Source organism: Seriola lalandi, unplaced genomic scaffold, assembly GCF_002814215.2.
Source record: "Seriola lalandi dorsalis isolate HSWRI2012SDOR001 ecotype SW California unplaced genomic scaffold, Sedor1 jcf7180002054657, whole genome shotgun sequence".
In the NCBI taxonomy this organism is placed as follows: Eukaryota; Metazoa; Chordata; class Actinopteri; order Carangiformes; family Carangidae; genus Seriola; species Seriola lalandi.
In genome coordinates this window covers 515817-541710 of record NW_019525210.1, presented here as the reverse complement: position 1 = coordinate 541710, position 25894 = coordinate 515817, and the positions used below count along the sequence as shown (strand labels likewise).

Here is a 25894-nt window from a genome sequence, read left to right as displayed (position 1 = left end):
GGAACGTGAGCGCATCTTTTGGTGTATTTTGATCGGTGTTATTCTCTTATTGAGTGCACATCAACGCACATTTGATGATCCTCACTCTACAAGAGGTGAGATTGAGGATTAGATTAATTTAAATTTGAATCAAGTTCAAACAAATTAAACATGTAATCTGTTGAAATCAAATCAATTCAATCACAACACACCCATGAACTGTAGAATTAACATTCTGTTAATTAGCAGTGTTTTACACTGTACCATGTGGGAGACAGGCTGATGTTACTGTAAAGCAGATGTGTTTTTTTTTTTTAGCTCTATTGCCAAAATCAAAGTGCTTCCAGATATGACTTCTTAGATGACTTGTTGCCCTAACTCAAGATGACAAAGTCACCAGCATACAAGAGGCATGTAACACACAACAAATAAACAAACTGGTTGTGCCATTGTTGGGCTGCCTGACTGGCCATTGTGAATCATCAGTCATCTCGTCCATTAAGTTCGGCTTTTCCCATTATTAGGCTTTTCCTAATTATTCGTCCTTCTTCCAACGATTTCAAACCCTGCTTACGACACATGCCTCGAAGGACGGTGGTGGTGGCTGCTCAGTCCGCCATGCACTTTGGTCCAGCCTGAAATATCTCAACAACTTCTGGTTTGCCATAAAATTTTGTACAGACATTCATCCAGAGGACGAACCCTACTGACTTTAATGATCCCCTGACTTTCCCCCTGGTGCCGCCACTAGGTTGATGGTTCAGATTGAAATGTCTCGACAACTGTTGCAGACATGTTTCGTTTGGTTTATTTGCTTTCACGCTTCTTATACTTGTTTTCAAAGCATGGAAATGGGCGACTTTGTTTTGTTTGTCTTTGCAGTGTCAGCCTACAGTCACTTTGTGTTGCTTCAATGTCACTGTAAGACGTTGGGCAAGACAAAGCATTTGATCAGTCAGCATATACTGTAATTATTTCAGCTCAGCTTGGTGTGGCAGGACTTTGACTCACACGACCACAACTTTTCTCTGCAAAATTCAAAACAGTGTCCTTCTGACATGTTGTGACAAAAATGTGTTTGTCTTAAACATCCTTAGTACAAACTTTGGTGGCAACTTATTACTGACGTTTCAGCATGAACCCCCACATCCCATTCAGAAATGTAATATATGACATATATGTCCCTATATAAAGAGTGACGTTGCCATATATGTCACCTATCTGGGGATATATTATTATCACATATATACATCCTCTTGATATATGATGATATATGAAATGCCCATAGTAAAATTGTGATCTATGTGATGATTTTTTACGTAAAAAGTATGTGTTAACATGTGTTAACATGTATTAACATTATAGATTTTATTTAATTATGCAAGTTTATTAAAACAACATACATGTTAAAAAATATATATGTTTATATATTTTTTTCTTATAAATTTCTCATTAGTTTTAAACATGTCTGAATAGTGGTCTCAGACTTTTAGACCTTCTGTTTATATATCAACATATACCCACAGTCTTTGGGATGGATATAATGTATATAAATGTATCATATAACATCTGTCTACAATATTAGCCTATGTACATATATGTATATATTCTACATGTACATATATTTCATTTGCGTATGGGATCACCAGGATCACCAAAAAGGCCAATAAAATCTCCTTATTCCTGTAGGACAGACTGTGAAGTGTGGAGGGGGGAATCAGAGATCACACAGGCCCCTGTTCTCCCTCTGAGTGCCTCTCTCTTCCTCTCTGGGTGATCGGTTCAGTGCTGCTGACTGCGTTGGACTCCGGAGCGTCACCTCGACCTGACGTACTCTTGTCCCAGACCACAGCTGTCACCATTACGTCATGCCTATTGGCCCAAGACAGAGAGAGAGAGAGAGAGAGAGAGAGAGAGAGGGAGAGAGAGAGAGAGAGAGAGAGAGAGAGAGAGAGAGAGAGAGGCAGAGGTAGAAGCAAGGCAAAGTGCAAACAACGCGAGAGAGAGAGAGAGAGAGAGAGAGAGAGAGAGAGAGAGAGAGAGAGTTGGACCCCTGCGCTCCATCGATCTGCAGAGGCGCACAGAGGAGCTTATATCGGACAAGCCTTCGGTTTTTTTTCAGGGAGGAATGCCAAACGTGGATCCGCTGTTTGCAACATGCTACTGGGCTATTTGGTACGGTAAGACTGTGGCGGTGTCGTTGCTTAATTCTCATGTGGCTTTCTTTTAACTTTTCATTTGGACGGTGGATGTGTCTCCCCGTACACCCCCGTCCCTTCCTCCACCTCCTCCTCCTACTACCCCGACAAAAGAGAGAGATTGCGCTCTTGCAGAATCGACCTGTGGGTGAGAGAACTGCACTTTGCCTCATATCGATGCAGCGAGGGAGGAAATCACAGAAGTTTGAGCAGGAGTGCGATTTATGCTTCATGTTGCCTTATTTTGGGGCAGAGATGTATGATGATGATGATGATGATGATGATGATGATGATGATGGATTGCGTGGAAAAGCTTATTGTCAACAGTGACACACAGATTTGTTTAGCAGGGGGAGGTAAAGGCAAACAAAAATTGTAGGTTGATGGTTACACCATGGACTGTTTCCATCTGTGAGGGCGTGCGTTTGACATCATCATCCTCATCATCATCCTCATCATCATCATCATCATCATCATCATCATCATTAATTAGTCTAGGAACAGACCTGAGAAGGCTCCTCTGTCTTTTGTACTGGATGAAGTAATAATCATATAATATTCCTGTAATGAGAAACAATGGAGACAATTAGTTCCACGCTTTAAAATATATATACTTTTTATCTCCACCTGTAACTCCAGCTTATGTGATGAGTGACAATGATTTAAAGAACACACCGGGCCACATTCTTGCTGCGTTGATGATAGAATAAAAGCTCACAGTGGTGCTCGGGTTGTGCTCTGGCTCAGTGAGATGTGTATGAGCGTTCAGTTCTTGGTTCAGTGGTTCTGGCTCTCACACGTTTTCCATGGAGCTCCAGTGTTCCTGGAAGTGTTTTCAGGAGCTTTCTTCAAAATATTAGTTACAGCTCAGAAACTGAGCAAACATCTGGATCGTCTCAGATCAAATGTTCTCTCCTAGAAAGCCCTGGACAACTTGAACATGCGTGTCAGTGGAGTATGCGAAAGCGGCACGTCAGTCGTATGAGTTAATCTGAGATCAACCTCTACCAGACGGAATTCACCTTGAATCCAGAACGTGAACGCACCTGAGGCCTGCTGTGTGAACTGTTGGACAGTAGAGTCATCAGTAGAGATCAGCCGTCTTTTCCATTCTGCTGTCAGCTGTAAATTTGAAGCCAGTTCTGTCGATGAAAGGGTTTAAGTTTGGGCTAGATTCAATCAACCAGAATAAGAATCCGGATGCCTCGTACATTGTCATTACTGCTGGACTTTTTTGTTTCCAAAGAGCTGCCAGAGGGTCTGTGTTATCTCTCCTGAATGCCTTGTGTTTTGGGGGTCAAGCACCTTGCTCACATGCATCTTGACAGCATTTGATTTGTTATTTAGTTCATGAAATGTCCCCAAGTGTCAATCACAACAGTTCTGCTCATGAACAACCTTGTCTCACTGCTCTGTTGTGAACTGAACCTATTTCTGTTTCTGCCCTTGTTTGTTTGGCCGACATTATTTCTGTCAAATTCAGGAAGCGCCTTCATCTGGTGGTTAAACATCCTGCATTTCTACTTGTATATGGAAACGGCTCTTACGCTTCTTGCGTATGAACCATAATGAGCTCTGAACACTATGTCGTGTGACTGTGGTGGAAACTGAGCCTTTATCAGTAGCAGGTTAGTGGCAGACTCTTCTCTGAGCTATACAAGGCAGCAGGATCACACAACACTCAACTTCAGCTTCTCCAGGGTTGCCATTCCTGGCTGCCAGTTGACCTCTGACCCCCTTTGGTGAGGTGCGACCACGAATGTGTCTCAGTGGAGAAGAAAACAACCTCTTAGGGTGGCATAGTGACGAACCTTTCCAGTCCTGTTTTGGTAAGCGTCAGCAGTTCAGTGTCCCGGGCTGCTGAGCCTGAGCTCTGAGCGTCATGAGGGGAAAGTGGGCAGTGGTTTTGTGACTGTGATCTGTGGTTTCCTGCAGGTAGTGGTTGTGATCTGCCTGTGGGGTTCTGATGTCAGCAGAGCGTATGTGTTTCAGGCCAGTGGGCCTACAGATGGAGGAGACAACCCACCACCTCACACTAAAGGTGAGATCAGCCTTGATGTTCGATCACACACACAGAATACATTCAGAATAAATGCAAATATCTGTTTTTTTTTTTGTTTACATGTGGAACAATCGTGGTCCTGGTTTTAAATGTCCTTTCACTTTAAACTAGACACTTTAAAATCTGAGACTTCCTGTCCTTTTTCTTGAGAAATGATGTAGTAAAAAGAAGATAATATGAATTAAATAAATCATTACTGTTCAGCAGCTAGCTCTAGAAAAAATAAGAGACCAAAGAATTTCCCAAATATTTACACTTGTCACACAAAAATATTGTAACAAACGAAAAGACTACTTCGAAATTCTGCTACACGACTGCTGAATCCAAAAGCTACCTGTAGAGTGGGAGATAATACTAAACATCTACGGTCTGCTTAGGAAAATAGTTTTCAAATAAGAAAGAGAGCGAGAGTAAGGTGAGAGTGGATATCATCTTCACATGCCAAGCTTTGCAGATGAGTGTGTTTTGCAGCAGTCCTGTCTAAATGCGCCTCTCCTCCCTCCAGTCGTCTCAGAGTGGGTCAGCTCAGCGGGCTCCTGTAAGAGGAGGTGCTTTGAGCTGGAGGAGGCCAAACCTCCAGGATGCAGATGTGACAATCTGTGTAAAACCTACTACAGCTGCTGCTCGGACTTCGACGAGCACTGCCTGAAAACAGGTGAGCCTGACACAGTGTCCCCCTACCTACATCACTTCTCCCGCTTTCTTGTTGTAGAATGAAACTGGCATTATTATGTTTTTCTTATAGTAAACAAATGCGAAGGAGAAGACCAAAACAAACAATTTGTTAGTCCATCTTTCAATATCTTCTGACAGTCTGTGGCTGTCAGTGCAAAACCCATTGGTACCTATTAAAGATGTAAATCTGATGTAAAATGCTCAGTAATTTTCTACAACAGCTGGCCACTGTAGTTTTTATCATTAATAATCTATATTTTACAGTTTCTGTGTTTTATTTGAAGTGTTGATCCATAAGAAGATATGTTTGTGGTTTTAAGAACCAAAAACCATCTCAGTGTAGTTTTACATCTCCTCTCTCAGGCTTCTCTCTGGAGCTCTAGTTACAACAGGTTGGTGAGCCAATCAGAAGAGAGGAGACTCTGAGCCTCTCCTCTGATTGGCTGACTGTTTTCTGAGTGATCCAATAAAAATATAGCAGATTTCAGGTAAACACTCGGAGAAACCAAATCCTGAAAGGTTGGATGGTGGGTTCAGGTGGGCGGGGCTTGTGGCATGGCTTTTTTTATGCCATTACAAAGTTACAGGAAGTCCTGACGGCTCGTTTTAACACTGAGTGCTTTGATTCTTTCACAGTATTATTATAGAACCTAGACCTGCTTTATAATCGAATAAGGAAAAGGAAAAGAAAAAAATCTACTTTTAGACAATACGGGACCTTTAATGTTTAATGGATCTGTTTAGGACTATTTTCAGTAGTGGATTAATCCTCATTTGGTTCTCTAGAGAATATTTGTTGCAGCAGGACGGTGCGTGTGATTTTGATACAGACACAATACTTGTTGACAGAAGGAAAAATATAGAATATCACCAGACTTATTTAATTCAATTTAAAACTCAATATTTTGTGCACTGTGTAAGTAATATTGAGAAGGATTTATCTGCCAGTAAAACGTAACACGTACATCTGAAAGCAGAGGATTTAAACAGGGAAGACTCATTTACATGAAAAAAGTCAGTTTTTTAATTCTAGCCACAATGGTCATTTTGATCTGAAGCTAATTTAGACCTTGCGTTAATGGTTTCATCTTGAAAACATTAGGCAGACAGCACTGGGACATTTTCCAACACACAAAAAGTCTCTAAATGAAATCTATGTCCATGAGTTTCTTGTGAGTCTTTTCTTTTAAAACAAGATCCGCTTTAACTGGGTAATTAGTAACAGACTGCAAGTCTGACGGCAGATTTAATGTTTCACACTTCATTGTATTAATTCATGGTGTTTTAATGAGCCTCACTGAGAGGTGTTTTACAGCAGTGAGGTGGCTTTAATAAAGTGATTTACTTCCTCCTCCCTGTGCGGCAGGCGGAGGGTTCGAGTGCTCGCAGGATCGCTGTGGGGAGGCGAGGAACGACGACCATGCCTGCCACTGCTCAGAGGACTGTCTGGAGAAAGGAGACTGCTGCTCCAACTACAAGTCACTCTGCAAAGGTACTTGCTTTACTTTGTACTTACTTTTTTACCGTATTTATAAATAGTAAATGAATGTGCATGAAAGCGGGTGATGACTGTGTCCTCTTGTTTCCCTCTGAGGTGAGACTTCATGGGTGCAAGAAGACTGTGAGGAGATCCAGAGTGCTGAATGCCCTGCAGGGTGAGTCTGAGACTGATGGAGTAATAATAAACAATCAAATGTAGGTCATCGAAAATCGCTGCTTTTCCTCTTGATTAATAGCTACATATTTATAATTATTTACAGCAACGAGTAGCTTCTAACTGGTCAATTAAAGAGACAGTGTCCAAACTTTCAGACTCCAAAGAAAAACCCAATAAGCATTAATTAAGATTAAAGGTTAAAGGTTTAAGTCCTCACCTTGCTGCAGTTATGTACAGGTGTACTCCAGGGCGTGTCAGTACACTGTGACATCACTCTCGGCTACAGGTAACGGAGCAACAGCACAACTGAGCACGTGCATAGATTTGACAGCCTTATTAAAAAAGATTACAAATATCAAAATTGATTCAGCAGAGGTCGAGAGGACTCTTAGTCCTTACAAGTATAGGTCCAACTCCAAAACCATTGTGCATGGTGCGTTTCCCATAATGCAAAGTGACTTTCGTAAACACCCATGTCTTTCAAACTTAGCATCCTCATTTTGTAATGCAAGGTTTCTGTTGAGTGTCTGTTTAAGCTACTCCCAAAGGGACCAAAGGACTAAATGTGTCTTAAAGTTAGGGGTAGTTCAGGACTGCTGCTGTTTTAGCTGCTTGATAAACACACCTCAAACTGGGCTGACGGACTGATCACTTAGCAACAGTCAACAGTCAACAATTCAAAAGATTACATTTAAATGCTCCAAAATTGTCAATGGTGGTTTCAATTGTTTCGTCAACCCCCTCAGCTTCATCCGTCCTCCGCTCATCATGCTGTCTGTTGACGGGTTCAGAGCCTCCTACCTGAAGAAGGGCAAATCTGTCATCCCCAACATACACAAGCTCAGTATGTTTCTTATTTGACTTTGTACTGTTTTTATCTGAATGCTTTCGTAATGATTGTAGAAGTCATGATGCGTGTGAATCTTACAGAGGCCATGTTGTCCATGTTAACAGTTGTGTGTTATAATAAAATGTCTTATGGAGTTTAATACTAAAAAGCTTGCATGTTTCCCCTCAGGAGAGTGTGGTACGTCGGCACCCTACATGCGACCAGTCTACCCATCAAAAACCTTCCCAAATTTATACACCCTGGCCACAGTAAGTGACACTGGATTGTATCTAAATCACTGGTTCATGTCTTTATCATGTAACACTAGAGGGTACAGTAAAGCAGGGCTGTTAATATGTACTCCTACATTTGTAGGCTAAGTAAATACACGTGTTTGCCAATAGCCATGTTCAAAATGTCCTTACAGCATGTTCACGTTGTGACCCCTGCCGCAGCACTGATTTTTAACTATACTACTGAATATGTTAACTATAGTGACTCTGTTCTGTGGGATCTCTATCTACAGGGTCTTTACCCAGAGTCCCATGGGATTGTGGGGAACACCATGCATGACCCAGTGTTTAATGCCACCTTCAGCCTGCGCACCAGAGAGAAACTGAACCACCGCTGGTGGGGCGGACAGCCAGTGAGTAAACTCCAGATACCAGATTATGATCAATCAGTTCAAACTCACAGGCTGACTAAATAAACCAGTTACTTCATATCACTCATTATGTGTTGACACAGCTGAAACTTTGAAAAAGACCATAGTAACTACATCTAGTTTCCTATTCTGGAGGCCCAATGGGAAATTATAATTTTATAACATTTTAGCTCTGCTTTTAGAAACACCAGAATTAAGGAGAAAACTGTTAGTTAAACTGTTATCTTCATTGTAAGAGAAGTAGATATTATTGTTTCGGGATTTGTTAGAGTCAGCAACAGATGGCATCTCAAAACTCCTGGGGTTTGACCACTGTCATAACAAAACCCAGCTAACTCTTTAGATTAGATTAGATTAGATTAGATTAGATTAGATTAACTATATTAATCCCACAACTGTGAAATTAAATTAAGAATACTGGTGCCTAGCTTGTTGGCTAACAGGATATGATATGCAAGAGAAGACTGCTTTTGGTGGAGGTAAGCTAGCAGCTTTTATTGTATTTCATTATTCCTGTTAGTGGGAAAATGGTACACTCTAACAGCGTAGTACATGTACTATATACAGTTATTAGGCTGTGTAGTATGGAGTTAGGACATGGACAAATGTACACTGGGGTTTCCAAGCACACACTGAACAAAGTACATTATAATTTGTCTTTTCTGTGTTACAGATCTGGATCACAGCCGAGGAACAAGGAGTGAAAGCAGGCACTTTCTTCTGGCCTTGGTACTTAAGTTAGTACTGGAATATTTTTCAATAGCTTCAGACACTGAACTAGTAACCTACAAATAAACCTTTGAAACTGAGTTGAGAGGATCGAGGTTAAAGGTAGTTTAGGTTTAGTTTTGGTCAAACATATAAACTCAAGTCTAAAAATCTAGAAATTTCAAAAATATCTAATAATATACTAATAAAATACCGCAGTATTTGTAAAATTCAAACCCTTGTACAATTTCTGATCGTACTGACAAAAATCTTGCCATAGTGGCTCCATTAAGTCTGAGCAACATCACAATGGCAGAGTTAAAGGAGTTAAATTGCTTCTTGGGCTGTTTTCACAGCAATACAGAGTTTGTTTTCAGTGACAGATTAGGAGAAATGACAACAGACGGTTTATTGCAGACATATCCATGACCTAATGATCACGAGGGCAGGAGTGGCTGAAAGCTCGTTACATCCTGAGACTGACTGACAATGGACAGACACAGGACAATACTCCCACACACTCAGTCACAACAGAGGCTATTGACGACTCAAAGCCACTGAGCTCTGCTGATTTACATAAACGCACAAGAGCATCATATAATCAGAGACCACTTGATCATAAGACGAGTCTAAATCAATTAATGTAAGAAAGAATAAAAGTAAAAATACAAACTGAAGACTGTGTTATAACAGCCAATGTATATCGTCTGTGTCGTGCCGTGCATCAATTTTTAGACTTGAAGTCCTGCCACTTAATCATTCACCTTGTTTTGTTGACAGGGTGATTCCTCTGGAGAGGAGGATTTTGACGATCCTGCGATGGCTGCATCTGCCTGATAACGAGAGGTGCGTCTTTCTGTTCTGAGAACACGCGGAACAAACTTTTTAACAACCTGGTTCTTGTAAACTTTTCTCATGGTGGAAACTTGAGAGTGATCCAGCTTATAATACAAACAACAGAAGCGGTTAATAATGTGTTATTGTCCATTTGTGTTGTATTGATACAGTTTTTAAAGCATGTATACTTCACTGAGTCACAAAATAAATTTCACATACTTTCAATCTTCAAACCTTAATTTCCAACGTTGGTACTGGATGTGACAATTGACTCTTGTACAAGTCTTGTCTGGCTTCACTGCGTCCCTATAGCATATGTTAGTAGCAAGGTCAATAAAATGTTATTATAATTAATAGGGATAAGACATGTGTTGTGAATTTCGTTTTTAACTTTAACACAAAAAGCCAACTTTTGGATTTGATTGACCTTTTTTCTGCTGGTGCTTTGTACCTATTCAACAGTTTTAAGCTGTGACTCCATTGGACTCTTTGGAAAGACTCTTTAAATTGTGTGTGCACCTGCATGAACAAGTTGTGTTGTGCTCTTACACAACTGTGACTGAAAATATGCATGTTTCAGAATTTACTTCTGGAGTGTTAAGTGTGTGCTGATGCCTATACACATTTGAAAATATAAAAAAAAAAACTTAAATTGTACTGTATGTTTAAACCTGGTGATTGTTGCTGGTCTTATTTGAACTACATACCATGTTTTTATAGTGTTGTGAGGTTAGGCAGGTTTTTTGTGTTTCTCCGTTGAGGTGAGGTGAAACAACAAGCTAAGTGAAGGGTTTCAAAGATGTTTAATCGTCATGGTGACCTTAAAACACTCTCACACCTCATGATTAAGTTGTATGTGCCGTCTCTCTCCAGGCCGTATGTTTACGCCGTCCACTCAGAGCAGCCCGATACCTACGGACATCGACTGGGACCGCTCAGCAGTGAGGTGAGTGTGGGACCGGAGGGTTTAAGAATGTTGTGTGTGTGTGTGTGTGTGTGTGTGTGTGTGTTTCAGTGGCTTTGTTACATCATTACATTGTTGTTATTTACAGCTGGATAACCCTCTGAGAGAGTTGGACAACATCATTGGTCAGCTGATGAATGGTCTAAAGCAGATGAACCTGCATCGCTGCGTCAACGTCATCATCGTAGGAGACCATGGTACGACCTTTGTGTAACCTCTGAAGCCTTGGTAGGGGAGAAGATACAGTAGGAGACGACTAGCATCTTCTCTCCGCCTCCGTCTTGATGCTAAGCTAGGCTAAACACATCCCAAACCTATCTCTGATGGATTCACAGGGATACTGATTTTCTCATTTGAACCTTGATCTCAGATCTCAGTCAGGTGTTTTTCCTCTAGATGTTGCAGTGTCACTAATATATTACCAGAAATATAATATATATATGGTGATATTGACTGTGCTTGGCCTTTTAATCAGCCCTAATAGTCTCCAAATTAGATGACTTTTAAAGAGTAAGTTCATTCATAGTACAAGCAGAACAAATTTTCTCACTTAGTAGTATCTAGGCATGGAAATAGAGGTGGTTTCAAGATTCCTGCCTCCACCTAACAGAAGTGAATGAAAGTTCATAAAGTGTTAAAAAATAAATAAATAAAAGCTTGAATGCAGCTTGTTTCAGCAGAATCCTGTCTCCTCAAACCTGAAGTATTGGGTTTGCAGCTTTGGTTATTTTATTAAGAAGCTACAGTTTACAAAACAAATAGTCCCTGTAACCAGAGTAACTGGGACATTGTTTCTGGAAAAACACATTGCTGTGAGGTTTTTTCCGCTCCATCCACCTGTTTGTATTTTCAGTAGCAGCAGATTTGTTCAAATCTTGACTAATAAAACAAAAAAGTAAGTGAGAAAATTTGTTTATATATGTAAATGTAGGTTGTTTTTTTTGTATGTTTATAGTACGTTTTGTTCTCTTTTTTTTTTAACAAAAAACAACAGCACCAAAGAGCTCTGCATAACATTGTTCTACACAATCAGCATAAATAGTTATAACTGTTAAAAAATATAGTGTAAGGGAAAAAAATTATAATGAAAACATGTGAATAAAATAATTTTGTCCCTCCCTTTCCTTAAATAAAAATTAAAGCCATTATATAATAATAAAGCTCAGATGACAAAGGGACATTAAATTACGGTGTTATAAGCAGGGTACAACAAGTGGGGTCCATAATTAGTCAAGGATCATACTTAAAAGCGTTGAGGCCACTGTAGAGCTCGGAAAATTTAGATATGGAGTCCCTATCTTCATAAACTGTCTCTTTGAAGAGTGAAGCGGAACGACTTCAGTTGTAAGTGTCCTGACCCTTTAAACATAGTAACAGAAACCATGGCTGTCTGCTTTGTCTCAGGTATGGAGGAGGCCCACTGTGACAGGACAGAGTTTCTCAGCAGCTACCCACTCAACATAGACGAAATCCAGCTGATCCCCGGCTCTCTCGGGAGAATACGACCCCGCGACCCCAAATCCACCACATGTGAGACACACAGATGAAGACGGAGCGTTATTATTTTTTTTTTTTTGTGTAACAGGGATCCATATTAACGCGATGTTGCCTTTTTTTTTTTCAGATGACCCAAAAGTAGTTGTTGCGAACCTCACTGTAAGTACCACAACAAAAACACACACAAACCGTTTCCTGCAGTTTCTCGAAACGGCGCGCTGCTGCCTGTGTTTGTGTGTGTGGGGGGAACAAGAAAAGATCACAGGTCGTTCACCTGCATTATTTGTTGTTTCAGTGTAAAATGCCGACTCAGCACTTCAAGCCGTACCTGAAGCAGCATTTACCCAAGAGGCTTCACTACGCCAATAACCGCAGGATCGAGGACGTCCATCTGCTGATGGAGAGGAAGTGGCACATCGCCAGGTAGCCTGAGCCACTGGTTCACATCTTGTCCACCACATGTGAAACTAATACCGATGATTTATTACCTCATCAGGAGGAAACTGCCAGCATCAAGCAGCCCTGTCTATGTCTTTGGGTCGACTTTAGAACCTAAACTGAACTGAATCATATCCCAGGTCCACCTCTAAGTTTAAAGGTCCCATATTGTATAAATTGAGATTTCCATGTCTTTTTGATTATAGATGTCTGTAGCATCCAATAAGGTTTCAGTCTCAATCAGTTCTAATCAAATGATGAAGATTTCACTTTGGCAAAAACATTTTTTTTCAGGAAAATGCCAGAAAAACTGAGGACTCGTTGTGGTTTCTTTGGTGACCACGGCTTCGACAACAAGATAACCAGCATGAGGGTAAAGTGCTGTATCTTGTCTACTGTTTACTAGATAGATTGTATTAATGGTACCGTGTGGAGTTTTTGGATCATGGCGCGTGACTTTGATAAGTGGCTCTCTTTTTTTGGGTATACCTCATTCCCTTGTACAAGCACAAAGGTGACACATAAATCAGCTGTTTTATTAGGAATATGCTGCATATTCAATGCATTTGTTAGACATCAAGTTTAGACAAAATGCTTTTAGGTGGAACAATGCATTTAAACAGTATTTCTCTATAATTAACTTGTACTTTTCTCTTTTTTTGTGTGTGTGCAGACGATCTTTATGGGACACGGGCCAAGCTTCAAGTTTCAGAAAAGAGTGCCAGAGTTTGAGAATATAGAGTTATACAACATCATGTGTGGTGAGAATATTATTATTTAGCTTTAATGGTGTGAAGTAGAAAATATGGTGGAACATTCATGTCTGTCCCTTTGTGTTCAATTAGTTTAAGAGAGGTAAAAGAAACTTTATTAATGATTCCCCAAAATGTCAGATTCAAATTATTAAGCTCCTATTATAATTATTATTATAATTATTATTTTTCTGACCAGCTGACCCACTTCCTGTTCTCTTCTGTTTTGTCTGTGTCAGACTTGTTGGGGTTGAAGCCGGCCCCAAACAATGGGACCCACGGCAGCCTGAACGACATGCTGAAAGAGCCGCCGCACGAACCCAGCATGCCCAAGGAAGTGACGCCACCGTCACTGGCGTCTGACTCAGAGGTCACTGTGACACATGACCTGGGCTGCAGCTGTGACGATGAGGTCAGTGGAGGCCTGTGACATCACAAGAGATCATTTATAACATCTGATCAAATTCAGCAGACTCTGTATTTGCAGCTGTGTCACATGACAAACTAGAGTCTAGAGCGCAGCGAAGTGTAAAGTCTTTGATCTCAACACCATCAATATGTCTGATGTTTTACATCAAGATCCAAACATTATTTCCTGAGAAATTGGCGAAACTGTTGGAAAATGCAATAAATCACAATGTTGAGGAAAGTGATAAAAAAAATTCATGCTCCTTTAACTGGATCCACACCCAGATTTAATGGGTTCGTCTCTGGCCTGCAAACCATCCCTCCTCTACATTTGGTGCAAATTGGTTCAGTACTTTCTCTATAATCCTGCTGACAAACACACAACGAGGCATGAGTGAAAACAGAACCTCCTTGCCGGATGTAAAAAAAATAGAGTTGCATTAATCGATATCCTTCAATTGGGGGGGGGTAGAAAAAGGTCAAAAGAAGCTGACACCTCTGTGTTTTTATCTTACAGAACAAAGTTGAGGAGATCATTGAAGCTTTCAGTCCTGCACCAGACGGACTCTACAGTTACAGTAGGTTTCTTGACACTTCAGTGGTTTTTCTTAGGATAAATAACAACTGTGCTGCAACAGGAAACGTGGAAAACAAGTCAGCTACACAGCAGGAGCTGCTGAAGAAAACTGTTCATGGTTCTTGAAGTAGCAAGCCTTCGGTAAAAATATTGAAGATCTCCTTGTTATACATAGCCCTTTTCCACTGTGTGGTACCAACTCAACTTGACTCAACTCTACTCGCCTTTTTTGGTTTTCCATTGGGCAATAGTTGTGGATAGCACCTGGTACCTGCTACTTGTGCAGTTAGTACCATGCGATGGAAAAACAAAACAATGTTTTTTATGAAGTGTTTATCACGTCCTGATAAGCCACCACGCATGACTATAATTCAGTACTGAATCCCCGAGTTCTCACAACTGAAGCATTATTTCCAATTTCCTCTTCCTATCAATTCCCACTGTATTTTAAAAGACATCATCATCAATGATTAATAGCTTCTATGGCATCTATTGCTGACTGACATGTATGGACAGCTGTCTGCACAGCTTTGAGGAGGAGAATTGTGATTTTTGTTTTTATGGCTTAAGATTGATGCTTCTTGACCTCTTTGCTGAAATGTGTGTGTGTTTATGCAGACAGCACCCACCTACCGTTCGGTCGTCCAGCCGTGATGTTTGACACTGAGTACAGTTTGCTTCATCATGTGGAGTTCATCAGTGGATATAGCAAAGAGCTGGCCATGCCGCTGTGGACAGCATACACACTGCCACGACAGGTGAACACACACTTGTTTTTTTCATTTAAAGTTGCTCCCTGGAGACCGACCCCAACCACAACCACTATATGTCTAACTTCAATACACATTACATGTCTTACGTTTTTTTCTGTAACTTGTATAATTTAAAAACCAATTTATAATGTGGACATGTGACTTTTGAGGTTTTGCAATAACAATGCAAACAGTCTACATAATAAATGCACTTCACATTGCTGTCTAATGCATTAGACTTCTTCTTACAATTAGCCACTGTTCTGTTCATCTCTAGGAAAATCAACTTGAAGAGACATAAACCTGCAGCAGATAGATAACCCATGACATTAGCAGCAGGGAGTCTGTTGAGAGTTTTTATTGTTGCCAACATGTAAACTAAGCAAAAAGCTGGTGATGCCTGAGTTCAATTGTATACGTGCAGTAGCCTACTAGAGTCAAACAGCAGGGGGCAGCAGCGTCTAGTCTGGTGAGTAAGAGAAGAAGAATTTGACCAATCATAACGCTGGCTTCAGTCCCCCAAAGCACGAACAGTGGTTACAGTTTCTCATCCAGTCTGGCTGGTTCCTCAGGTGAGGGCGGTGCTTTAATATTAAGGTAAACGGGCTGGGCTGAATGTGGAAAGTTGACAATGTGAATTGAGTTAAGTTAACGCAGACCTACCTAACCTGGCCAACTATTTAAAGTTAATAACGTGACCCTAACGTTACGTAATTTTAAAGCTAGCTAGCTGGTAGCTGGTAGCTAGGTAGCTACGAGAACATTGACAAAAGTAACTTTAAGTTATGTTGTCTGTGTGTTGCAGATTGTCAACGCGACTTTTCATAGTAGGCCCTCTGTGCCGCAGAATTAAAGTTACGTAGAAAGTTACCGGGGTGTGCGTGTGCGTGAATATACATGTGCGCGAACCCACCTTGCATTTAAAATGAATGTGATAGATTAGGAGGACACTGACAGGAAGAGAATGACAGTGTTTTACATCACTACATAATTGCTTGTACCTGAAAATCAAAACATATTACACTATAAAAAATAAATGATGCAATTTTTTATTAGATACTTGAATTAATTCCACTTTATCAGTTTGTATAAGCACAGCTATCTTACATAACATATAAATCATTAAAATAATTGTTTTTAGCAGCTGTACTGTAACTTTTGACTATTACTGTATATTATAGTAAAGTTCAATGAGTAAGTGATATTTTAAAAAAAACATGGTCAAAGCCTTGTCTGAACTGATGTCACATTATTCACACATGCCCACAAAAAGCTGACTATTCGCGAATGTAAATATGTCCTTTTGTTAGACTTCTTCTTCAGAACATATAACTGTATTGTTTTCTTCATAGCTGATTCATATATTGAATAACTTGATGATATATTGGTGAGATGGTGAAATGATTGCGTGCAAAGTGAAGACATGTGTAAGCATGTGAAATAAGCATTACACTATTATGGCGCTCAAAATATTTTTGCCAAGGCTGGCAGGTCTGTAAAAGTCTTTGCGAATTTGCCACTGAACTGCATGTTATTGGACCTTGAATGCACCACGAGGGGGATCAATTCCACATTAGGTGACAAATGTTTTCCACTGTGATGGATTACCTTTCTGCAACAAGTTTCAAGTCCCTCCAAACTGATTTTTATAATTCACTGAAAAATTTGAAATAAAAACATTACTGAAGTAATTTGGAAAATGCTCAGCTGAAGTTTAATATACAGTATGCAATTTGATTTGAACAAACATGTTGATCTGTGGGTCCAGAAATCTAACATGTGTAGTGCCCTTTGACATGCCAGCAACATTTTGGTTTCCTCACTCAGTTTGTGTTTGTACCTTGTGCCTCTCATTCATTTAAACTGGGTGTCTGGTTGTAAAAGTCCTCACAGGCCACATCAGACAACAGATGTTGTTGTCCGCTGTGAGTGAAAGAGTGTTTATATCAGAGCAGAACATGACGGAGCTACAGAAACATGTAAACATAAACAAGTCAACCAACACAAGTTGACACAGAAACTGAGTGAGCGACGCTGTGAACGTGCGTGTTTGTCCGGTGTTTACAGGAAAATGTGAGCTGCAGGTTTACAAGACGCAGCTGCTCACACGACACATGCACACATGATACATGAATACCTACACACACTTGGACAAGCATGCAACATGGTACCCAAAACTAATTTTTCTCTAAATCCCACACTGCTCTCTTCATCATCTCTTTCTTTTTCATTCCCTCTCTTTCATCCACAACTGTCAGTCTTTTTTTTTTTTTTTGTAGAATGTATTTTACATGTATTAGTGTTTAATTGTGTCCATATCTCTCTCTTATATAAGGAGGACATCACTCCTCTACCGGAGGTTTCCCTCGGTGTTCAGTGTATCCGGGTCGACCCCAGAGTTTCAGCTGATCACAGTCAGAGCTGCACCACCTACAGCCAGAACAACCACCTCACCTACGGCTTCCTCTTCCCCCCAGGTAAACCCGCAGGGTGACCACAGCAGGACCACAGGACGCCCTTGGGGGGGGGGGGGGGTTAATACTGATGTGTCTGATGTGTGCTTTTTGAGAAAGTATACAATATCTTCATTACAAATATGAATACATGATAATGAAAAAATAAATCAAACATGTCTTAGTCGCAACTGAACAGAGGCAGCACTGTCACTCCAAAATAGTACAACTTATAAATGCTCCTTTTAAACCTTTTTTTTTTGTCTCCCCCCTCTGGCAGTGACAGTAATTACACAATCACTGTTGAATACACAGAAATTTCCACAGTTCCAAGACAATAATTCATGATTTTTTTTTTTTTCGTTTCTTTTTTATCTGGACCGTCAGAAACGTTTCTTGGATGCTCCCTAGGCTGTTCTGAGATGTTATGTTGTCTGCATGTCCACTGTAAACATATTTTGAGGCTCAACACAAGCACCCGACAGACAGGTGCATGGTGTTGCGTGGACTTTTCCGTGTCCCAGGCGAAATACATAGGTCGAAACCTTCAGCATGTTGTACTGTGTTTCAAGGGGGACAAGTCCAAAGTCCAAGCTGTCTGTCAGATGCTTAATTGAGCTTCCACATATATTTACAGTATTCATATAAACAGAGAAGCTTCAGCTCTTCAGCTCTGGCAAACTCGCGGGTTGTTGTAAAACACAATACTGCCGGTGTGCAGAGCGGGAAAGTCACACCAGATGTAAAACTGTCTACTGCAGAATCCGGACCGATTTACCGGGTGCTGAGAGGGTCACCCAGCATGGTCGCACCGAGTTAAATGTATTGGACGTTCATTTATATGTATAAAAAAAAAAAAAAAATCATTACACAGTCTCTCAGTCATCTCAAAGTTGTCAACTCAAATCTGTAGATAACCATATATTTTCATATCAAGTGGCATTCATGTATTTGTTGCACTTTTGTAAACAGTATTTGTCAAATAAGAAATTTTGCTTTTACATTTACATTTTACTGCAGTTTCATTGGGGGAAGTTATTTTGCCATAGGTGAGTTTATTGTTTACTGTAAAATACCAGTGATCTGGTGTAGTGGAGGCAGCTGTCAGAATAAAACACAACGTTTCTCTTTCAAAACATTTACAAAATTGACATTAGATGTGTCTGTGCTGTGACTATAAAGTCATAACAGGCAGTTAGGTAAGAACTTGATTCAATTTCTTCTGACCTTTTGAAACAGGGTGTGTTCTTCAAAAGAAAAAAAAAAAAGGTATTGGTGGGGCATTTTGATTTGAGAGTTTTACAGGTTAGAACCAGGTGTGAACCGTAACATTTTCCATGGTTATAGCAGATCCTGTTATTGGTTTGTTGATATCATGGCGGTGCCAATCGAAAGGAAAATTGCTTTGACTTTTCTTTCTCCAACTCTCTGTGATGTTTCCATGACAACAGTATTTGACACAATCTTGTTTCGGCATGGATTTTAAGAGGATTTGTTGTGCTTCTTTCTCGACAGAGCTGGCATTGTCTCCAGAGTCCAGATACGACGCTTCTCTCATCACCAACACGGTTCCCATGTACCCCGCCTTCAAGAGTGAGTCACTTCAAATAGGACAAAGTAAACTCGACTGAAACTTGAACTCATGTCCTTCAATTTTACCAGAGGCCAATTTGTTAATGATGTATGAATGTCAAGTATTATGGTTTTATCGAAACTGGAAAATCATTCAGGGTAAAGCCCTTATTTACAATGAAATTGAGCAGGTATAAAATATTAAAAATACAAGATAAAGGAAGAACATCAATTAAAACAAACATGTAAATACAATTAATAAATAATGTAACAACAAAAGCAGGCACAAACAGAAGTTAAAAGGTTAGAGATTAAGGATTTAAAATGACCAAGAGGTACCAAAGAGTTCATTCTTAAACTGTTCCAGATGGATGGATCAAAGAAGCCACAAATGATCGTTGCTGGCATAGGAATTTGGGAGTGCAACAAGGCTCTTGTATATACAAGCACGAGTGAAACGTGAAGGAGAACATGAGGTGACCGAGTTTTGTAGATTTCAGAGAAAGGTCTCAGATATGAGGCTGACCATTTCGTAGAGATTCTTGCTGGAACTGAGCTACAGAAAACAAACTCAAAACTTTGAAAGATTTCATTAGATTTTTTTCAATACCAGGTTTCCAAAACCTAGTATTGATGAATATCTTGTAAATTGCAACAGAGATTCCAAATCTCTGGAGGCAAAATGGAATAAACCACCAAAGCCCTGCAAAACACCAAATTGGTGCCATTTCTTGCCTTTATAGGGAAATAAGTCAGTGAATTGTGAGTTAATGATTCATTAATGAGCTTAGAGGAAATTTGATGATTTGTGGGTCTTATGGTGCTTTAAAAAAATCAAGGAGTGTATTTGTAACACGACTACAAGCTACAACCTGTATACAAAGTTTAACTGATGCCTCTGATATACAAACAAAAGTGGTATTTTCTGTGGTGTCCAGTTGTGTCACATGAGACAAAGGAAAGAAACGTGGTGATGTCAGGTCTGAGCGAGGACGGCCTGATACCCATTGTTTCTGCAGAGAGAGAGGACTTATCAGGACAAAACACACACACTCTGTGTCATGCAGATGCACAGTATTCATCATTGTTGTCAGCAGTATGATTAGTCAGTTTCCAGACCAAGAAAGTGTTGTGAAAACTGAATTTGTTTTGTAGATCATTTAAAGATGTTTGATTTGGTAATTTCTTCAGATTATTTTTCACTGCTCTTTGCAGCATAGTGGATGACTCGAACACCGATGTAGTGTAATTATGCAGAGTTTTCAAAGGCAAGTGATTACATCAAATTTAATTAAATTTGTGCTTTTGAGAGCAGGCATTTTTGATATTTACTCATGAGATTATTTCAAAATTGAGCTACAAAGTGTTATTTAAATAACAACTTTCAAAATCAAAGCATTAAAACATGTCAGTCTCCTTATTCAACCAATTAGGTGAATGCACAACAACTCGTCTTTGAGGTACTGAGACACAGGGAAGAACTGGTAGTTTCTGGATGATAAAATAAGCATATTATATATTATTTGAAGGAGCATATACTACATAAGGGTTGACAAAGTTTTATGATCCCTGGACTTTTAACAGCCAGTTACATAATACACAGAAATATATTCAACTTTTTAAACATGCTATTTTAGCACCAAGTAATGGACTCGGATTATTTTTATTTGATCCAGGTTTTTCTTTTTTTTCAAGGTGAAAAATCTTTTGTAACGGCATTAATATTCATGCACAGTTTTACTCTAACTGCTGAAGCCTTTTATTTTCTAATACAGACATTCTGAGATTATTAAATGTCTTTAAATTAAGTTTAACTTTTTTTGTACATGGTTAAAAACATTATTTAATGTTTATAGAAATGTGTCACTTTGTTTTTGTTTTTGTGGTCTGGCTGATCTGATAGCATCCAGATTGCAGCGCACCCTGCATCCATTTACACCTGCACCTGGATTTTCTGATCCAGTTAAGATATCCAGGTACAGGTATCATAACACCAGGTGCAGATGGGGGGGATGAGCTCATTTATATCAGAGGCCGATAACATCTGATATTTATGAAAAGGTCACTCTTTGTTTTGTATGCCAGCGTCTCACTGCTTGTTCCTCTGTGTGCAGGACTGTGGAGTTACCTGCAGGGGACGCTGCTGAGGCGTTACGCAGAGGAAAACAACGGTATCAACGTGCTTGCCGGACCCATCTTCGACAACAACTATGACGGCCTCCGCGACACAACAGAGAAGATAAAAGAGTAAGGGTCAAAGGTCAACCACTAGAGGTCAGAAGTACCCTGTGGAATATTTCATCACTATTGGCACTATTGTTTTTAAGAGCAAGTCAATTTTGTTTGTATACTGCGTACACACGAGGACACGCATGCTTTCACACTACACTGACTGACAGTTGATGGCAGGAAATGTAGCAGGGCACCATCGAAGGCACTGAATAAAAACACTAGAGCCAGTAAACAGTTGTACACAAAATTCATATTACTGAAAAGTGGTTTTGCAGTTGTTTTTTTTAAATAAAAATTACAACTTTATAAATCACCTGGTTGTTATTTTTGACACTCTGATCGCCGTCCTCCCTCCAGGTTTTCACCTGACGTTCCGCCTGTCCCAACCCACTTCTACACTGTTGTGACGAGCTGTCAGGAGCTGAACCAGACCCTGGAGGAGTGTGCTGGAGCGCTCAAGGTCTTCTCCTTCCTTCTCCCTAACAGACCAGACAACTCCGAGGCCTGCAATGTGAGTTCAACCGATTCCCAGCAGGGGGCAGCGATGTCCCATCTGTCACTGCTGTTGCATGAATTCAGTTCAGAATTGTCAGTAATTAAATAAGTAAAGTAAAGTGCATTTACTCAAGTACTGTAACTAAGTACAAATTTAAGGTACTTTTAAAATATGATGCATTGTTCAAGATTAAACTAGCCAGCAGCATGTAAAATGTGAACTTAAATTTATAAGTCAATTATTCAGTTATCTGAAAGTCAATCAGCAATTGATTTGATAACTGATGAATTTTTAACTCATTTTTCATGTAAAAATCTAAATATTTCCTGAACTCAGTTTCTCAAATCCGCAGAGGCTCGATTCTGAGGATTTCTTGTCTTAGATTACAGTAAACTGAATAATTTTGATTTGTTTAGACTCACAAACCAAAAAGTCAGCGGATTGATCAAGAAAACAATCTGCACATTAAAGGAGCTGTTTGTAAGTTTTGCTATTGCTACATAGCTAATGTTAGCATTAGCAGCTGTTTACTTACCAGTCTTGCCAAGAGCTTCAGCCGTTGTCGAGTTTACAATACAAGAGGTTATAAGACGTCGTCTGAGCTACTAGTATTTCAGGGCAGACTGGATGCTACAGTCACTTGGTATCAGAAAGTGTCAAGACAGTCCGACCGGACAGGGGCTAACGGGTTAGCATTCTAACTTCAGTAGAAGAAAAGAAGTGATAATAATAGAAGCAAAACAAGAGGGTTGCTTTCCACCACTGGATACAGCTCTTGGTGAAAAGAGAAATGAAGTTTGATGTTGAGCTTGCAGCGTTTCTACTAGACTGGTCAGTAAACAGCTGTTAAGGCTAATGTTGACTAGGAATGTCAGGATAGCAGAAATTTAGTAGTCGACACCGATACCAGGATTCTCAATACCTATTTCGATACCACGGTAAAAAAAAACAAACACAATAAATTCCATGTACTTTCTCTTTCACTCATGAATTTAGAATAAACAATACTGTACTTAAATATAAACAATCAACTTTTTATTGCACAGTTTTTCAGCTATAGTGCCAACAGACAAAAAATTTGGAAATAATAGATATAATAATACAATTAAACAATTTTTGACACTGCAAAAAAGAACAGTGGCATGTTGCCTTCAAGTATTTAAAGTAAACAATACTTTGCTAAAATATAAGCAGTAAAATATTTATTGCACAGCATTTCAACTGTGGTTTGGAAAGTGCGAAGGCACTGTTTACAAACGGGCTTTTGCAGGTACATAATCAACCCCTCATCCTCCGCCTGGAAAGTAAAACATTTCCATACACGACACTTCTGGCTTTTTCTATCCCCCTCCTCTCATGTTGATTCTCTTTCCTTTGTTTCTCCCTCTCTCATCTTTTTCTCTTTAATTTTAGAACTCATATTTGAGTACGTTTGTGTCTTGGTAGGGTGGTGACCAAAACAGAACTTGATTGCCACAAACTGAGAAATGGAAATCCATCTGAGTGCAATTGTGAAGTACAATTATGGAGGTTATGGAATGATCTTTGTTACTTCTTAATCGTTTACAGACTTTTTATTCACGAAAACGCCAAGTTCTGTCCAAACATCTGCTGTTTATAAAAAGTAAAAATGGGTTCTTTTTTCAGGGGGTCCCTGATCCTCCAAGTGCCACTGCTGCTCTACTGTGATAAACAAACTTTACATGTGTATATATACGCTGCAAATATGTAGAGAACAGATTAAACTGTAGCCCCACTTTAAGGTAGAACCATCAGAGTTAGCAAACAGAAAAGCTTTCACAGTGTAGATGTCACGATAGGATGAGTATTTGAACCTACGCACCATACTCTTGCTTTTCTGCTTTAAGCCTGTCAAGTCAGTCATTTATTGGTATTGGTATTTATCTTTGTTTACAAAGTAAGTCCTGCAACCTGAACAAGCGTATAGGTTGTTTGTTCCTACCCTCGGACATGACACATGGGAGTGTTTCCTAAAGTCATGCCTGTACGGTGGCAGGCACGCCAGACCTCGTGGTTACAGTTATAAACGTTGCTAAGCTTATGAAACATCATCATGGTTTTGTTAGGTTTAGGGAAAGATCGTGCTGTTTCTTAAACGATGTTTGTTTCACACGGGAAACAAAGTCCTGTCTTTTGTCCACCCACCCATCCATCCTGGCCTCCTCCCTACATGGATTTTGTTGGCGTACAAACTATGCCACTTAACTTACTCCTTTGTGTCCATCATCATCATCATTACTATGACCACTTTATTTCATCTGCCAATAAAACATGACTATGGGTTTTAATAAGCTGCTTGCACAGCAACCAGTGGGATTTTTTTTTTTACAGGCCCTTACATAGGCTATATTTTTCCTGTACAAAATTTGATTTCTCTGATTGGTTGACAGAGCTATTCACCTGAAAAATTACAGCATCTTGAAAAGCCCTCAGGTCTTTTAACTTGAAATTACAACCTTTTTTTTTTTTTATCTACTTTTGAAACTTTAAACACATCACTGACATTTATTCAACAAACATTAAGAGAAAGTTCTCCAGATCTGCTTAATTTTAAAATACAGACATGGTTGTTTGATTGAGATGTTTACTGTTAAGTTTTACAGATGGAATCTCATTTATACCATAGAAGTTCTTCAAAGGATATGACTAGTGGTATTCTGTATTTTTCCTCCATACAAAGACCAAAACAAAATGTAAATCTTACGAACAACTTTCAAATATATGGTTTCATTAAAAAAAAAAAAAAAAAAGGCTCAATTATTTCCTAAAACAGCTGATCACTATAATAAAAGCATGTGTTAGGGACTATTTTCAGTGGTGGATTTAATCAACATTTGGAGCTCTAGCAAGAATTTGTTGCAGCAATAATTTGATTGTCAGTTTCTTCATCGTTAAGTGAAATCAGGCCGTACTCTGCAGAGGATAAACATGCAGCTGTGTTTGAGCTTCTATTTCCATATAACACAAATCCCCAAATGACAATTGTAGTGACTGGGCTATTCTATTTTACTTCTCCAGAATACTACAGACAGATCCTGAGACAAGTGTTTTATTTGACAGGCCTGCAAACTTAAGTGACTTTAGAGGATGCATCAGATGTTTTCCGCATAAAATACAAAGGAGGTGGTCAGGAGGATGAGTCCTGGACTGGTCACAATCATGCAGACTAAACTCACAGTAACCTTCACATTACCTTAGTCACACCTGAACTCTGCTGGGTTTGAGTTAGATTTATGCCACAAGTAGAGCCTGCAGTTTTTGCATGTTTCACCACTTCACAGATCTGTATGCTGTAATGCTATGATGAGGCCATGATTAGTGGATTAAATGAAGAGATTTCGATTTAAACAGCTAAATATTTTGTCATTGCCTTCTGAATTGACTCACTGGAGATCTGAAGGGGCCTTTATTTGCAGGATGACATCTTTAGCCAGTGCTTCCTAAAAAGCATGACATGGCATGTTTACAAAAATGGTTCATATTACTGTTTTCTGATCTGCCATACATTAATACCTCCGCCAACGAGGTTATGTTTATTTCTATATTATCAGGATTAGGTAAAGTACTGAACTGATTTGCACCAAACTGCGTCATGGGCCAGGGGAAAACCCATTAAATTTTGGTGCATTTTCGTTTGATCATTTTCCTTAACATTATCTCTCGGAAAATGGTTTGTGGATCTGGGTGTAAAAGATCAGACCTATTAAGGGTGTTGAGATCTTTGAGTTTGTGCAGTTTTGTGAGATCCACATAATAATCTTGATGTGATTGTTTTATCTTGGCGGAGGAATATACCATTCTTTGATTAAGTGTAGGCAATTAAAACTACTTCCTAAAGGTCAGGGAATCGTCATAGGTGAAAGAAGCCAATGTTGACTTTTGGGGTACAGTCATAGTTGGATCTTTTTTTATGCCCAACAACGGGCTGCGGTGGACGGTGACTGAAATAATGGATGCATGAATTTCCCTGTGAAATTTGGTAGAAATGTAAAGAAGTGAGCCCAACACTCTGTGAACAGGCATTAGAATAATAGTAAAGTGTTGTCTATGGTTTACAGTTTGTCTTTGTCTTTTTATACTTGTGAGGACCCACACTGATACAATGCTTTCCCCAGCTCCTGAC

General features: G+C 39.5%; 1 protein-coding gene across 1 annotated transcript in view; it reads left to right on the top strand.

Annotated features, from left to right (window-relative positions):
• Positions 1-1998: 1998 nt before the first annotated feature.
• The window catches only part of LOC111665680 (autotaxin-like), a 39856-nt gene continuing 15960 nt past the window's right edge, over positions 1999-25894 (top strand). The window contains exons 1-24 of the mRNA XM_023420755.2: positions 1999-2154; positions 4113-4218; positions 4745-4894; positions 6281-6406; positions 6509-6569; positions 7318-7415; positions 7590-7669; positions 7927-8046; positions 8738-8793; positions 9553-9618; positions 10483-10555; positions 10662-10770; positions 11978-12103; positions 12198-12229; positions 12366-12493; positions 12803-12881; positions 13182-13269; positions 13500-13672; positions 14186-14246; positions 14864-15003; positions 17333-17474; positions 18966-19043; positions 21137-21269; positions 21612-21765. Coding sequence (XP_023276523.1) covers positions 2137-2154; positions 4113-4218; positions 4745-4894; positions 6281-6406; positions 6509-6569; positions 7318-7415; positions 7590-7669; positions 7927-8046; positions 8738-8793; positions 9553-9618; positions 10483-10555; positions 10662-10770; positions 11978-12103; positions 12198-12229; positions 12366-12493; positions 12803-12881; positions 13182-13269; positions 13500-13672; positions 14186-14246; positions 14864-15003; positions 17333-17474; positions 18966-19043; positions 21137-21269; positions 21612-21765 — 2397 coding nt within the window. The 5' untranslated portion in view covers positions 1999-2136. The remainder of the gene's footprint in view (positions 2155-4112; positions 4219-4744; positions 4895-6280; positions 6407-6508; positions 6570-7317; positions 7416-7589; positions 7670-7926; positions 8047-8737; positions 8794-9552; positions 9619-10482; positions 10556-10661; positions 10771-11977; positions 12104-12197; positions 12230-12365; positions 12494-12802; positions 12882-13181; positions 13270-13499; positions 13673-14185; positions 14247-14863; positions 15004-17332; positions 17475-18965; positions 19044-21136; positions 21270-21611; positions 21766-25894) is intronic.